General features: G+C 34.3%; 1 protein-coding gene across 1 annotated transcript; it reads left to right on the top strand.

Moving 5' to 3' along the window:
* The first annotated feature begins 4920 nt into the window (after positions 1–4920).
* Positions 4921–14850, top strand: LOC120071005 (probable UDP-N-acetylglucosamine--peptide N-acetylglucosaminyltransferase SEC). The gene is made up of 28 exons (XM_039022988.1): positions 4921–5095; positions 5681–5826; positions 6069–6167; positions 6252–6302; positions 7070–7186; positions 7477–7533; positions 8226–8345; positions 8492–8554; positions 8681–8759; positions 9090–9199; positions 9311–9364; positions 9450–9517; positions 9616–9718; positions 9917–10119; positions 10248–10344; positions 10887–10958; positions 11083–11159; positions 11232–11348; positions 11421–11505; positions 11581–11748; positions 12168–12278; positions 12390–12476; positions 12568–12695; positions 12769–12851; positions 12976–13081; positions 13167–13313; positions 13796–13916; positions 13998–14850. The coding sequence occupies exons 1-28, from the start codon at positions 4921–4923 to the stop codon at positions 14109–14111; spliced, it is 2958 nt and encodes a 985-aa protein (XP_038878916.1). The 3' UTR covers positions 14112–14850.
* Positions 14851–16046: the final 1196 nt, after the last annotated feature.

Raw genomic sequence — 16046 nt, 5'->3', positions numbered from 1 at the left:
AATGTATCTCATACATCATGTCAACTATATCATATATAATTGACCAGTTTGATCATATCATATATAATCAAACTTTCTCTTGTCAATTTGAACACTTCAAACTGACCCAAAAACTTATTCTCAACTTGAATCCATTGAGCTACCAAGGGGACCTTATAGACCTGTGGCTTGAAGCTCCAACGGTACGTGAATAGCCGACTAAATTCTTTAGCCATGAGATCCACCATTCATTAACTTTCAGGCATTCCACTAAAGATTGACAGCTACACTCTTCTCGCCAAAGATATATTTCTATGTCCATTTGATATAACCAGTCAACAGTATGATAACCTTTCATAGATGCTCGTAAGTACAACTGGGTCAATTTACCGTTTTTCCCCTATAGTTACATCTAACTTCTTAAGTACCACTGATCTCTCTAATGAACAATACAACATAGTCCTACTATGTGTGGACACCTCTCAGGCCATGAAGGTGTGTGGCGCCACATCGTTCAAGCCCCAGAATCAGCCGTTTATGGAGCAATCTATCTACTTACCCCTACTTCGAGAAAGGAGTAAATTCCATATTGTGTAGCTGAGTTCCTAGCTCCCAAATCAGATGAATCCTCAAAGTGGTAGGTTTGAGTTGGCAATCTAGCCACTCGCACCCATGAAAATCAAAGGATCGCCTTCAAAAGTAGGAGTTCCCAACTCACTCATGATTGAGGTCATGTTACCTATGGTCATCTTAGTGAAGTGAAGTATCTATCATGAACGGTGTTATATAGCGAGACTAAAACACTTCGTGGTCTGGTCTTATACAAACTCCTTTGTATAGGATGTCCCGCTCGCATGTCTCCACATGAATGATCAGGATCAAACCATCTATAGCAAGTCACAACTACTGTAACTATTCTACAAAATAAGTCGTATCCGCAGTGTCACTAGGATAAGGTTTCCCTCCTATATCCATATACTACAAACCATTTTAGTTATCATTTAAGACATAATCCACTTATATGTCTCCACATACATGCTTAAGTTACAACGGCAACCAGAGATCTTAGTTTATTGGTTTGTGGTAAAGCAATTAAAACATCTCATGTTTCATAGACAACAGTGAAGAAACTATCATATATTATTACATCACAAGAGCGTTTGTTCAATACAGTGTTTATAAATTATACGACCCAACGAGAGTTTAGGGCATCAACCCCAATAAGGTCAAAATTATTACAAATTGTGAACTATGTGAAACTAAATTATTAATTATTAAAGTTTAGGGACTACAATGATAAAAAATTGAAAGTCCAAAGATTAAATCGATATATAGCTAAAGTTTATAAACCAATTTGTTAGTTTAAATTAATTTTAAAGACCAAATGTGTGTTTTTTTCACCTATATTCTTCTTGGACTTTATCATTTACTCTAGCGAAGTGGACTATAAATTAAATCTCCCCGGCCTTTACAAGAAAACAACGTTGATAAGTAATTGTTGAAATAAATGGTACGTGATCATTTGTGTAGAGTTGCATTGTTTCATGAATAAATATGTCTTTTTGTATTAACCAACTTGAAGAAGATAAATGACTATTTGAATGGTCACGAATAGTCTATTAACGTATATTTTCTTCAAATTTGCTTTAAAGAACTTTTTCTTAAGCACGTTTCTCTCATGAAAATTTCTCAATTTTTATAAAGTATTTGAAGTTCGGTTTATTTTCACAAAATATAGTTTGTTGGATCTTGTGGATGATATGTTGCTTCCATGAGAAAGGTATTTTGTTCTATTTTGGAAGACAATCACTCATGCAATTCAAGCACTAGAGTGAGTAAAATTGTCTTAAGGATACACAAGGTTATGTATTTTCTGTTTTTTTTGTGTGATAATATTATTGGATATATATAATGAAATAAAGTGAAAGTTTGGTGAATATTTGAAACATAAAATGAATATAATTGTGTAGATTCAATTCATTGTTTAGAAATTTTCAAAGTAAATTGAAATTTCAAATTAAAATAATGCTTCATGTATAAATTTAATATGTATGGAAGTTAAATTTGTAGTTTTTTCGATTTGAATGAATTATGTTTGGCAAATGTTTCGATTTTTTTATTTATTTGATTTTATTTTGTAATTTGGAGAGTTACTAAGTTGTTGGCCTATAAATGACAGCATGATTCTTCATTTGTAGCATCTGATTCCAAAGTGAAGAGTTCTCTCATTTCTTTATTTCTTTTGTTCTTGAGTTGAGTTGAGAGCAACTATCCAAGAATTATGTCAAATCCGAATAGTTTGAGGTTGCAGTTTTATCGGAATTAGTTGTTGTATCCTGTTGAGACAATCGCTGTACTCTGCTTGCAGTCTATGCAAAGCGAATAATTGTGTTCAGGACAACGCTGACTAGAAGTGTGCATCGACTATGTTTTGAGTCTCCAAAGATTTTGAAGTTCTTTCACATCTTTGGTTATTTTCGTTTGAGTTTCAGGACAAATCTAAGTCTTGTTACACTATCTGATTTTCGTTTGAGTTTGTACATACATTAAATGTATTATTTTTAGTAATTAAGGTATAAACAATTTGTTAGTATTCAGTTCTATATATACAAATTTTCCATTTATTCATACAATAGTAATGTGCATGCATGTTCATAACTTTAAGCTAATTTGTTGTTAAATGTTGAACACTTAAGTAGGAAAGTAGATATTCATTATTCACTTCTATAATAATTAATTTGTAATTGACCTATCATTATCTCGAGATGCAACCCGTTTGTTTTTCTTTTGGTTGGAAGTTTTTCAAAATAAAAACGGATACAAGCAAGTTACATTCATGTTTGTTACACAATTAAGAATTTTCATCAACATTTTACCTCCAAATAATTTATTCCCAAGCATTCTCTTTTTGAGACAAGGTTTACTTTACCCTTTTAAAAATTGTGCATTTTCTATTGACCTCATTATTTTTCTGTATTTCATCTTATATATAATTTATTTTTTATATAGTTAATTGACTAATCAATATTAATTTAAGAAATTCAATATATATTATTTAGTTGAATAAATCAACAATGATTGTTTTAACATTTAACAAAACTAATATAAATTATTTATTTAAACGTTTGCGAACCAAAATTTATTAAATTAATGCAATTATACTTACTCATACAAATAATTATTTAATTAATTAGTCAATTAGGAATTAGTTAAATTAAGTAAAAAATTCATTTTCAATAATTATAATTAATTACTTATTAATTTTAGTTTTTATCAGCCTACAATGTTTTTAATAATTTTTTTCTAATATTTCTTATTAACTTTTATTATTAACATATAATATTTTGTTCTTTTTACCCTACCTTAATTTTTTTATAAAAAAATATTTTTAATATTATTTAAGTAAGTTTTATTTCATCATTTTGAACTATAATTAACCAAAATTGAATAATTTATTGTAATAAATAAACAGTCATGCACTTATTTAATTAATTTTAGTATTAGTTTCAATAAAAAATAATAATAATTTTAGTACTAGTTAAAATAACTTAGTATAAGTATCTAATTTTTTTTAGTATTACTTATAATTAATCCAATTAGGCTAAAAAGGAAAATTTTTCCACGTAGAAAAAATATCAAACTATTTACAGAAAAGAATACTAAAAGAAAAACACTGATAGACTTCTATTCATCTCTATCAAATAAGATTAAAATTTTGCTATCTTGTATAAATAGTTTATCTTATTTTTCTATTTTTGAAAATCTCCTAAAAAGGCTATCCAATTAAATTGGTTATTTTATTATTGACTAATTAATTTTGTATTAATTAATTTATTAAAACTATATGAAGTTTGCTATAATTAGTTTCATAAAATAAATATAAATATGGCAAAGCGAGCAATAAATGTATGGTTCGAAATTCCTTACCCCTAATGTACTTCAAATAATAATAATAACAAATATAATCCAAACATACTCTTAAAGACGATATCAAGTTGACACAACACACTTGTCAATGGTATATTCACGTACTCAATATTTAGCTTTTTTCCACTCATAAGGTAGATTCTTATTTCAAACTAAAAAATTATTAATCATAATCATTAAGATTGAAAAATTTCAACCCACAAAATTTATCACAATAAAACTACCACCATCATTGCAGAATGGTTCATTCTCATTCGGTTTTTCCTTTTACTCTCGTAATCAGCTGACAAGTCATGCCATTGGCGAAGTCGTTTCCACAAAAGTAGATTCTTTCATCTAATCAAGAGAATTTACAACTCTCATTATTGAGACTCGAATCCTAACCTCGTGAATGATAAAGAACTATCGATATCTCGATGGAGTTCGAATTTTGAAAAGAGAAGAAAAGAGGATGTGCACATATTATGATAGTATCACTCGAAAAAGAAGATTCTAAAATTGACAACAAAAGAAAAGAAAGAATTTCTAAGGAAAAAAGAGAGAAAATTCTAAAGAACTTTAGAAGAGAGAGAGAATATGGGATCTCATGCCAAAATTTCTTCATACACCTCTCTCCCTCTCTTTCTTCTAAATACGTGTCTATAGCAATAGAATCTAATTTTCTTACCCCCACAACGGCTTAATCTCGACCGTCCACGTCAACGGTCTAGATCTCTCCCCTCTTTAGACCTTTTTCTTTATTTTCTCCTATTTATACGCCTTGCCTCTCTCCAATTTCACCTTCGAAAAAACAAATTACTTTCTTTTTGGGGCAATTGTTCTTCTTTGTCTCGTTATTCTTCCGCGATTTTCGAAGAAGTACTCGAAAATTCCAAACTGACGTAGGGTTTGGTTTGGTTTTTCCGAGCTCTCCTCATTTCTTCTCTTCGATTTGATTTTCTTTTACTGTGTAATTTTGTGGGTTTTTGTCGCTGGACCTCCGATCTGTTTTGATCCTTTGAAGGGATCGCGGTGATGATGTCGGTACAGGGCGAGGTTCGCCATCAGCAGCTGCTGCCGGGGACTGGAGCTGTGGTTGGGGTTTCTCGAGCTGCTTTTGGTTCTGATCGCAGCAGCGAATCGTTTGTGGGGAAGGCGGAACCCCCATCACTCAGCCTGGTTACGTTCGAGAGTCCTGATTCTCATGAAGGTTTGTGATTTTGTTTGTGAATTGGGATTTGGGGATTTGGGTGTTGTTCGTTTGTGAAGGAAGTTTAGTTATTTAGTACAGCCTACCTCTTGGAGGTGCTTAATGCAGTGGTTAGTTGATGATGATTTTTTTTCCTAAATCGGTGTTTCTGGAGCGGATATCTTTTCTGTGGTTTAACTCGTTCATATATTGGGGATTTCATGCTCGTATGCTCACATTCTCAACGCTAGCTTGGGGACAAATTTATTCTTATATATCTGTTCTGTATACTGTTCACATAATTTTCCTTCACCAAATAAAAAGAAGAAGAAGAAAAGAAGTGTTTTGTAAGGATTTTTCTGTGTGTATTTGCATTTTTACTATTAATTTAAATATATTTCGAACTGGAGTTTGCATTCATTGCATCTTAACAAACATTAAAGGAAAGAAAAATAGGAAGTCGAGAAAGAGAAGCCATGTGGTTTCACTTCCTTGCCCCCCATCATTGTTATGCTGTCTACATGCATCACAAATTAAATGAAAAAGATGTTTTATTAACTTCCATTCTTTAAAAATACTTGTTCTAATATCATGTTTTTGTTATAGTTGATGAAGAAACCTATCTGGCTCTTGCTCATCAAAAGTACAAGAATGGTGACTATAAGCAGGCGCTGGAGCACAGTACTCTAGTTTATGAGAGGAATTCACTTCGCACAGATAATCTTCTTCTGATGGGTGCCATATACTATCAGGTATTTTGCTCTGCAGGGCTAGGTTTTATACCGAAAAGCTTTTTTTTTTTTAATTTTTTTTTTAAAGAATTTTTAATTATTTTGATATATGATGAATTATTGTTAATGTAGTTATCTATATCTTCAATTCTCCAGTTCTTTTACCTTTCCTTATGCTCATTTTTCCAGTCAGTAATGATTCAATTTCAAGTATGAGCTCGACTTTTTATTTTATTTATTATTATTATTATTTTTTTTTACAGTTGAGCGATTTTGATATGTGTATTGCAAAAAATGAAGAAGCTCTCCGTATAGAGCCACGTTTTGCCGAGTGTTATGGAAACATGGCTAATGCTTGGAAGGTAATCCTTGTGATTGTGTTTGGGATTCTAGTTGTTCTTTATTTGCATTGGGTGCTGATGCTACTGCCTTCATTCACCATACAGGAAAAAGGAAATATAGATCTTGCAATTCGTTACTATCTACTCGCCATTGAGGTTTGTAAAGATTCCTGATCCCATTTCATGTAAAAGTGATGCTGATTTAATGGCTACTAACAATGAACATACTAACCTGTAATTTACTTCTCTTATACTTGGGCTCATAGCTGTATACGAGGTTGACCTCATTTTATTTGATAAACTCTCATGAACCGCATGAATTGTTGCAACAATACTACGTTGTATGTGACTAAAATTGTTTGTCTCAATATCATTTGTTGTCATGACTCCCACCCTTTTGGTGAGTGTCAAAAGTTAGCAATTTTTTGATCTAATTTCAACTGGAGTTTTGATTTGAGCATCTTATTGTATCCAATTTTCTAGGTTTCTTGGTCTGATATTTAAGATTTATAATATTGGAGGAACTGAATAGACTTTAAGATGGCTTGTCATCTGGTGTTTCCACCTTATTTTATGATCTAGATGTTGATTATGGAATTTATTACTTGTTGGGACTTAATTTTGATATCATCATTAAAATGAAGGCTCTATGTTTCTCATAAAAAAAAAAAACTTAGGATCTATGTATTTCTTTCTGGCTAGATGCTTGCTTTTATTAGCGTTTATCCTTAATATTATTTGATGGGCTTGTTTGAAATAATTCTGGAGATTTTCTTTCAATGTTTCCAAGTCCTATTCTTTTATTAAGTTGCTTATGGAGAGTTTAAGGGCTATTGTTCTAGAACTGCATTCATTTATGGTTCTCAATGCCCCTTTTCACTCTGTGCAAGTGTGGTCCTCAACCTATTTTGCTGATGCTGCAGCTTCGACCCAATTTTTGTGATGCATGGTCAAACTTGGCCAGTGCATACATGCGGAAAGGCAGGCTTGGCGAGGCTGCGCAATGTTGTCGTCAGGCCCTTGCATTGAATCCTCTTCTGGTAAATTCTGACCCCCACTCTCCCTCTTTGGTCCCTTTTTGTTTAACTGGAGCCCCTTTTAGATTAGTTGGGCTTTCCTCGGGGGATTTTTTGTATTCCTCATGTATTATTTCAATTTTCTCAATGGAAGTTTGGGGTTTTATCCGGAAAACAAAATCTTCTTCTTTGTTTTTTCTCAATCTCTTCCTCTCCTACTATCAAGTGATGTTTGGATTGATATCATGCAAAATTATACTTGTTCGAAGCAACAAGCATTTTGATACCTTCCTTCTGTGTTCATTGGAAAATAGGTTGATGCTCATAGCAACCTCGGGAATCTCATGAAAGCACAAGGGATGGTTCAAGAAGTAAGTTCCTTAACTATTTTTTGAATGCCCCTCTTTAAGTTTTGCGTGTGTGATTGATAGCTGAACTTTGGACGTTTGGGATCTGGGATCTTGAGTCTTGAGTCCTCCCTTTCCAATATACTATTGAAACTGAGTTTAACTATGAACTTTCCTAACAAAATAATTTCACATGAACCCAAGTAATTTTATTGATGAGAAGAAAATGCGACAAGAGATTGGATCTGAATTCCTTTTGAGCATCACATGTCTTTTTGTTCTTCACACAATGGGTATCCTCCTTTTTTATAAGAAATTGAGATATTATATTAATAGTCAAAATAGTCAAAAGAGTAATATCCTAAGGGTTTTAGGGATGACAAATCCCTAAGCCCAATTTAGAGAAGGTGAAAAAAAAGGCCACGAAGGAGAACATAGATGTTACAAAAAGAATCAAATGAAGTGTTAACTTATGTTTGTTTCCAGTAGTTGGGAGGAAGAGTGTCATCTATTATTTAGTTTTTCATTCTTAATGTCTCTCTTCCTCCAGTAAAGTTACTAATTGAAACAATTCATTGGTGGAACTGTGTTGGAATCCACAGTTCGATACATATTTCAATTTGTTATCTTCAGGCCAGGGAACAGATGATGGTTGGCCTTGTTGTTACTTCCATGCCAAGTCTGCAAATTGTCAAGGAAACTAACATTTTGTGCAGGCGTACAGCTGCTACCTTGAAGCTCTACGTATACAGCCTACATTTGCGATTGCATGGTCAAATCTTGCTGGTCTTTTCATGGAATCTGGTGACCTTAACAGAGCACTTCAATACTACAAGGTATTCTCGCTCTTATTTAATTCACAACATTTCACAATGGAAGTGACTGGTTTCCAATTTCCATTAATCTGTGCATGGAGTTTTATTGATTGCCTAAGTCACTTATATGTCTTTCTGAACCGTTCTTGTACTGTGTAATCTTTCAGGAGGCCGTAAAACTCAAACCCCAATTTCCGGATGCGTACTTGAACCTGGGGAATGTTTATAAGGTAAGGTATCACATGCCTTGTATGAGCAGGTCCGAGGGCTGCAACTGTTTGTCCTTGCATTGGAGAGTGTCTCCTCTACCCTGATATTAGAGAAAAAACAAGAGGTTTCTTTTGATTTTTTTCCAGGCTTTGGGAATGCCTCAGGAGGCAATTGTGTGCTACCAACGTGCCATTCAGATGCGACCGAACTATGCAATAGCATATGGTAAGTGTTCATGCTAGGTTTTTGAATACAATTACAATGTTGTGACACATGGATCTTTCTTGAGCTACTGACTTTTGTTGTGGGATTGGGGCATGTCTTGATATTCTATGAGATAAACACTTCAACCATTCTTTTAGTTTGGCTTCTATCTACTGAAGTGTTTTATCTCATGTGAAATATCTGGGGCTGAGTTTTCCAATTTCGTGCTCAAGAATGGTAGCTTAAGTTGTACACGTTAATTTTATCGTTTACATTCTCCATGTTGTTGGTTAATAGTTGTCTCATTTCAACCTCTCCGCCTCCATAGTTGACACGTGTTGAATATTTCAGGTAATTTGGCAAGTACCTATTATGAACAAAGTCAACTTGATATGGCAATACTTCATTACAAACAAGCTATTACATGTGATCCTAGATTTTTGGAAGCCTACAACAATTTGGTTGGTTTCAAATGATTTATCATCTTAAGTAACCATGAGTTTTTATCTTGTCATCAAATTATCTTCTACTATCTTTTAACATCTACATTGTTCTGTTCCGCTATTTTTAAGGGTAATGCTCTTAAGGAGTTCGGCAGAGTTGATGAGGCTATACAATGTTACAATGTATGTTTTTGTCAATTGTCATTCTATTCTTCGTTTAGTTTATGGTCCTTGTTTCCAGTGATTAACATTATCTTGCTGTGTGAAGCAATGCCTTACTCTGCAACCAAGCCACCCACAAGCTCTTACCAACCTCGGGAATATATACATGGAATGGTATATGTTTCACTGTCTTTATGATCTATATATCCGTTGCTATTTATTTCACTGCTTATTTCGGCGATGATTCATAAGAGCTAAATTCGTACCTACAGGAATATGGTGCCTGCTGCTGCTTCATATTATAAGGCCACACTTAGAGTAACTACTGGACTGTCGGCCCCCTTTAACAATCTTGCCATCATATACAAGCAACAGGTAACAAATTCAGAGATGCTTTAGTCTGTGTTCTGTACCTAATGGTTTGAACAACACCAAAGTAAATTGGACATATGCATTGGGAGAAGTCCCAAGAATAAGTTACAATAGGGAGCTTGTGGGAACTGTTAGAATAGTTTGATTTTCCATTTAGAACTCCTCTATCTGTTTCTAACCCTTTAACTCAATCTACTACAGGGAAATTATGCTGATGCAATTTCTTGCTACAATGAGGTGCTTCGTATTGATCCGTTGGCAGCTGATGGCCTTGTGAATAGGGGAAACACTTATAAGGAAATTGGTAGAGTGAGTGAAGCCATTCAGGACTACATACGGGCCATTAATATCCGCCCTACTATGGCTGAAGCCCATGCTAATTTAGCTTCAGCTTACAAGGACAGGTATTTCTTCTCTCCCTGTAAAGGCAAATTTTAACTATGCCCCTAAAATTCCCGTGCAATTTTGTCTTATTTTAAAATGATCTGATGATGTTGCCTTGAACATCCTTGCAACTTCTTCTTGGCTGTAGTGGACTTGTGGAGGCTGCTATCAAGAGCTATAAACAAGCATTGCTTCTTCGGCCTGAGTTCCCTGAAGCAACATGCAACCTTTTGCATACATTACAGGTAATGTTATGATTTCATTTACATTTCCCATGGTTTTTAGTTGAACAAAAGGGACATGGACTGCATATTTTTACTGGAAGCATGCACTGTGTAAAAGATGATCCATAAGCACACTAAAAAAGGTTTCACTCATCTCTATTTAGCTTGTTTTATAAGTAATCCTAGTCGGGTGCTTATATGATTTAATTTCTTCCATTATAGTGTTTGATGTCAAAATTTTGCAGCCATAAGTTCCACATGTTTGTTGCTTTTGTTGAGAACTCTTCTGATTCTATGCTGTTGTCTATATATTCTCCTATTTGCAACATTTTAGTCAAGAGCTGTTGAGAAAAGCCCCGTGTTTTATGATGCATGTGGTACCTAGCTCCCCAAGTTTTCTGCATCAGTGTTTAGAGGCAAAATTCAAATTTGACGATTGGTGTAACATTTAGCCTTGTTTTTGGCCAGCTCGATGAACTTAGATCTGGTTCTTTGTGTTAGGCTGACACCAATATTTAAGCCTTGAAGTTTTATGAACGAGAATATATGTTCTTCTTTTGCAGTGCGTCTGCAATTGGGAGGACCGTGATAAAATGTTTTCGGAGGTAGAGGGGATTATCAAGAGGCAAATTAATGTTAGTATGACTTATTTTTCCTTTACAGTATTCACCCCTTCTTGTCCTTTGCTCCTTCCGCTTTAATTTATTTTATTCAATTACTATGCAATGTAATTTTGTGCCTGACCACTCTTTGTTTCAGATGTCTGTTCTACCAAGTGTTCAACCTTTTCATGCAATAGCATATCCTATTGACCCATTGCTTGCACTTGAAATTAGGTACAGTAATTCCCCTTTGTATACGTTCTTTAAAATGAATGCAGCGCTCTCAAGTTCTCTCTGTTCTTACAGCCGCAGTTATGCATCACACTGTTTGAAAATTGCATCTCGATTTTCACTTCCTAGTTTCAACCATCCTTCACCAGTTCCTATAAAGCGAAATGGTGGATTTGAGAGGCTGAGGATTGGGTATGCATTTACCTAAGTTGTCCTTTGTATTCTTTAGAAATTGTTCATTTTACTAAAGCTGTTGACCTGCAGCTATGTGAGCAGTGACTTCGGTAATCACCCCTTATCACATCTTATGGGATCTGTTTTTGGCATGCACAACAGAGAACATGTTGAGGTCTGATAATTTATGTTTTGGCATCTTTGAGAAACCTGTTTCTCCCATCTGTTTTTCTGACCCTTTCCTCTTTAGGTCTTTTGCTATGCTTTGAGTCCAAACGATAATACGGAGTGGAGACAGCGTATTCAATTTGAAGCCGAGCACTTTGTGGATATCTCTGCCATGACATCTGATGTGATTGCAAAAATGATCAATGAAGACAAAATTCAAATACTAATAAACTTGAATGGTTATACTAAGGTATACTTTTTGATTTTGTCCTGTTTTGCTTAGTGAAGCTCAACTCACTGTTTAATTTCAGGTTCTTTTATTATTTTTTAATGATTTTTCTTCAGACATCGTTTTCTGTAATTATCTTGAAGATTGCTTTTCATGCATTGGATGTTCAAATAATGTCCTCTCAAAAAATTATGATTTTGTGTCCTAGTGGGTCGATCGATTCTTGTATTAAAAGCATAGAATATAGGAAGATACGTTATTTCTGTGTTGTGTACTATTTTCAAGAGGACTTGCATCTTGCCAAATGATTTTTGAGTTAGAAATGTAATGCCCACTTTTGAAACCTTAAAGCTATTGGTTTAATATATTTGTCTATTTTAGTTCTTCTTAATGTTTATTATTTTTATATAGTATAATAAATATCTAGATGCACTTTGCAGGGAGCTAGAAATGAGATATTTGCCATGCAGCCTGCACCTATTCAGGTTTCATACATGGGGTTTCCAGGAACAACAGGGGCCACTTACATAGATTATTTAGTGACTGATGAGGTGAGCTTAGTATAGCTTACATCATTTTTTTTTTTGTTTTTTGTTTTTTCCCCCTCCCCTGTTGTTGATGTTGTTTTGTTAAATCTTATGAACCTATCTTTCTGCTTTCAGTTTGTTTCACCTTTACGTTATGCACATATTTACTCTGAGAAGATCGTCCATCTTCCACACTGTTACTTTGTTAATGATTATAAGCAGGTTAGTACTTCAAAATGTAATTTCGTACTGCCGAGTTAGTTTGTTTATTAGTTTTACATCTGCCTCACCTATTATTTGCTGTGCAATGCAGAAAAATCTGGATGCGTTGGATCCAAATTGCCAGCATAAACGTTCGGATTATGGGTTACCTGAAGGCAAATTCATTTTTGCTTGTTTTAATCAGTTGTACAAAATGGATCCAGAGATCTTCAACACCTGGTAACGATAGGCCTGTATTTGACTCGTTTTCCACAGTTTCTCATCTCACCAGATGCTTTCTTACTGGTACCAGGTGTAATATTCTCAAACGCGTGCCAAACAGTGCACTTTGGCTTCTCAGATTCCCAGCTGCTGGTGAAATGAGACTTAGAGCATGTATGAATAGTTCATTTGATATTGTTTTTGGCAGTGATAAAAGTTTTCCTGTCTTGAGTCATTTATGCTATCGACATTGGAAAAATAATTTCTACTGGTAAATGAGAGTTTTGATCTCGCACAGATGCTGTCGCACAAGGAGTGCAACCAGAGCAAATAATTTTCACAGATGTTGCGATGAAAAATGAACACATCAGACGTAGTGCTTTAGCAGATTTGTTCCTGGACACGTTAGTCATTCTCTTCATCTCTATGATTGTCCCTTACTATTTTATTCTAATTTCTTTTGGTTTCTGACGTAATATTCATGTTCAGGCCTTTGTGCAATGCACATACAACAGGAACTGACATTTTATGGGCGGGTTTACCAATGATTACGTTGCCCCTCGAGAAAATGGCTACTAGGGTTGCTGGGTCTCTCTGTCTTGCAACTGGACTGGGAGACGAGATGATTGTTAGCAGGTGATTATTTTTATCATTGCACAAGTTCTTGTGAGCTTGTGAAAATCATTAAAATTTTGGGAACTATGCTTTTTAATAATGGAAAGACTGGATATTACCAAATGGGTAAGTGGGAAAAAAAACAGTTGCTTTTACTTTTTTCATCTTTTCAATCTCCATCACTATAATGTGGGTGTCGTTGTTTAGCATGATGAGCAATTAGATTACGAACCGTTCGATTGTTTAAAAATAAAAAACTACAATTAAAAGTAATGCTTCAGGTTCGAATTTAGCATTCAAATGTTTTTCTTCCCTCCATGTGACACTGGTGTGGTCAGTGTTTGTTTCTGAAACAGGAACTTTCATACTAATGCTGAAGTACTGTGTTCATAGTAGTTTATGCTGCAAAAATTTCTACTGTTTGCAATGTTATTTTACTTCAGAATCAGGCAAAATCATAGCCAGGTGGTTTTCTGATTTATTTTGTTTGAAATGTTATGTAGCATGAAAGAATACGAGGAGAAGGCAGTATCACTGGCATTGAATCGGCCGAAACTGCAAGCACTTACCAACAAGTTGAAGTCAGTGAGGATGACCTGCCCTCTATTTGATACAGCTCGATGGGTATGCTCATGTGATGTTAACATTTTATGTTTGTATGTTGGATAAAAAATACTGACCGATTCGATACCATATTTGTAATAGGTGAGGAACTTGGAGAGGTCATACTTCAAAATGTGGAACTTGCATTGTTCAGGGCAGCGTCCGCAACATTTCAAAGTGACCGAAAACAATTTGGAGTATCCCTTCGATAGATAGGTAAGAGAGATGCCACGGGATTGTATATAACAAAAGAGGGAAAAAATTTGTGTAGAATATGTATCAGCAGGGGGTATAATATACTGTGTGGATCAAAACCGATGTTATTGTAGAGAGATATCATAAAATGAATTGAGATAAAGTTATTTGGCTACAGCAGCACAGCCATTTCATGCCACTCATTGTATCTGTAAGCCTTACTGGTAGTTTTGATGTGATCTAGCCTGTTGTGTTTGTTGTGGCATACCAACTTGATGTCGACATTGTATCCCGTGATTGTTTCAAGTCGTCATATGACAGGACCGGCTTCTAGTTAAGTATCATCATGCTTTTAGTTGCGGAATGAACAGGTATATGGTTGTTGGATTACATTGTTGTAAAAGACAAGCAGCGGAATGAAGCAAAAAATTACATACGTTTGTTGGTGAGATTACAATGAAATGTTAGCAGCAGCAGCAGCAGCTTTATTCTTATTATTTTTTGAGAAGTAGTGGCTGATTTTTGAGCCATTTTTTAAAAAAATGTATTATGTACGAGGGTGAAGCAGTTTGATTTGGATTTCTTGCACGGGTTTTAATTTTTCTTTGAATTGGATTGGTGAGGTTTGAGGTGAAGTAAGAAATTACTTGGGTTCCTTTTAGGTTCCAATTTTGTAACCTTAAAACTAAAAATTGGGAGTCTTTTGGGATGTTATGGGCTTTGATCAATTGGATGACCTTTGAGTCAAATTGTTCAAGGACTCAATTTTTGATTTAGTTGTTTTATTTTTTATTTTTATTTTTAGAAATCAATATTTCAGGAGGTGGTTTGTTTCATGGAAGATGTCTATATGGAGGGGGTCCTCATGAAATATGGGTTCTTAGGATTCTCAGGCCTTCTTTACATTTTTAACCATTTTTTTTCATATATATTACAAATGACACTCATATATTTTCATTTTCTGGTTAAAATAAATATTGTGAACAATATATTTTTGAGAAAACGAGTCAACTTATTTCACTCACACCATCCCCATTTTCAAACTATTAATCTAAATTATACATCAATCTCCTTATCCCCATTTTCAAACTATTAATCTAAATTATATATCAATTTCCTTTATTTGTTGCCAAAGTGAACGTAGGCAAAGTATTTGCATTATCATATTGTAAAATAAAATAAAATTTTAAAAAAAGCTCCTTCTTACCTGTTGGATTTATTTTCCCCCAATAATAAACTCGTTTCCCCATAAACATTTGTTTACTTATCTTTTTGTTGACACATACCGATTGCATACAATGGCCTTTTGGTATGAGAAAAATGTAAACAGAAATTCCAAGTCCACTTCTTTGCCTTTATTCAACTCACTCTTATTCAATTAGATCACCAATTATCTGAAGACTCACTACTAATTAGATCACCAATTCTAAGTCCACTTCTTTGCCTTGTTAGTATAGGTAGTGACTTTCCTTTTAAACAGTTTTTAACCATATTTTCATGTCTTTAATATCCCTATTATTCAATATGATCTCCTTCCATCCATGTCCCCCTCCTAAACTCGGAGCGTTACACTGTTGTGGATGTCCAGTCTACTTGTTGCACCAGCAGGACTTTATTTTAAAAACTTGTGTTTTGTGAGCTCAATTAGGGCTATTTTTTTGGGTTGATCCATCTTCTAAGCCCTAGGTTTTCTTTTTATGTGATATGGGGATGACCTAAGGGGAGGAGAGTGGAAAAGAGGCAGAAAATCAAAGAGAAAGGTAGCCGTTCAATTTTTCAACGCTCTCACAAAGTTATCGATTTTCGTATTTTGAACTGGATAGTGCTAAAATTTGGTTAGTTTAAGGACACATAAGATCTCGTTTTGAACGATTGAATTGTTGTTTGGAGCTCTAATTTGTCCATAATCACCGTCGAACAGGATCTGTAAAACTCTTTTTTTTTTTTATCTCTCAT

Source organism: Benincasa hispida, chromosome 2, assembly GCF_009727055.1.
Source record: "Benincasa hispida cultivar B227 chromosome 2, ASM972705v1, whole genome shotgun sequence".
In the NCBI taxonomy this organism is placed as follows: domain Eukaryota; kingdom Viridiplantae; phylum Streptophyta; class Magnoliopsida; order Cucurbitales; family Cucurbitaceae; genus Benincasa; species Benincasa hispida.
Note: the sequence above shows the minus strand (reverse complement) of the source record. Positions and strands in the feature narration are given on the sequence as shown.

Bases quoted from the DNA above. Each gene is read 5' to 3' on its own strand.
- LOC120071005 (XM_039022988.1), top strand. From the start codon at position 4,921: ATGATGTCGGTACAGGGCGAGGTTCGCCATCAGCAGCTGCTGCCGGGG. The intron at 10,959-11,082 runs GTTAGTATGACT...TCTTTGTTTCAG, and splicing joins TTATCAAGAGGCAAATTAAT to ATGTCTGTTCTACCAAGTGT. The intron at 11,349-11,420 runs GTATGCATTTAC...GTTGACCTGCAG, and splicing joins TTTGAGAGGCTGAGGATTGG to CTATGTGAGCAGTGACTTCG.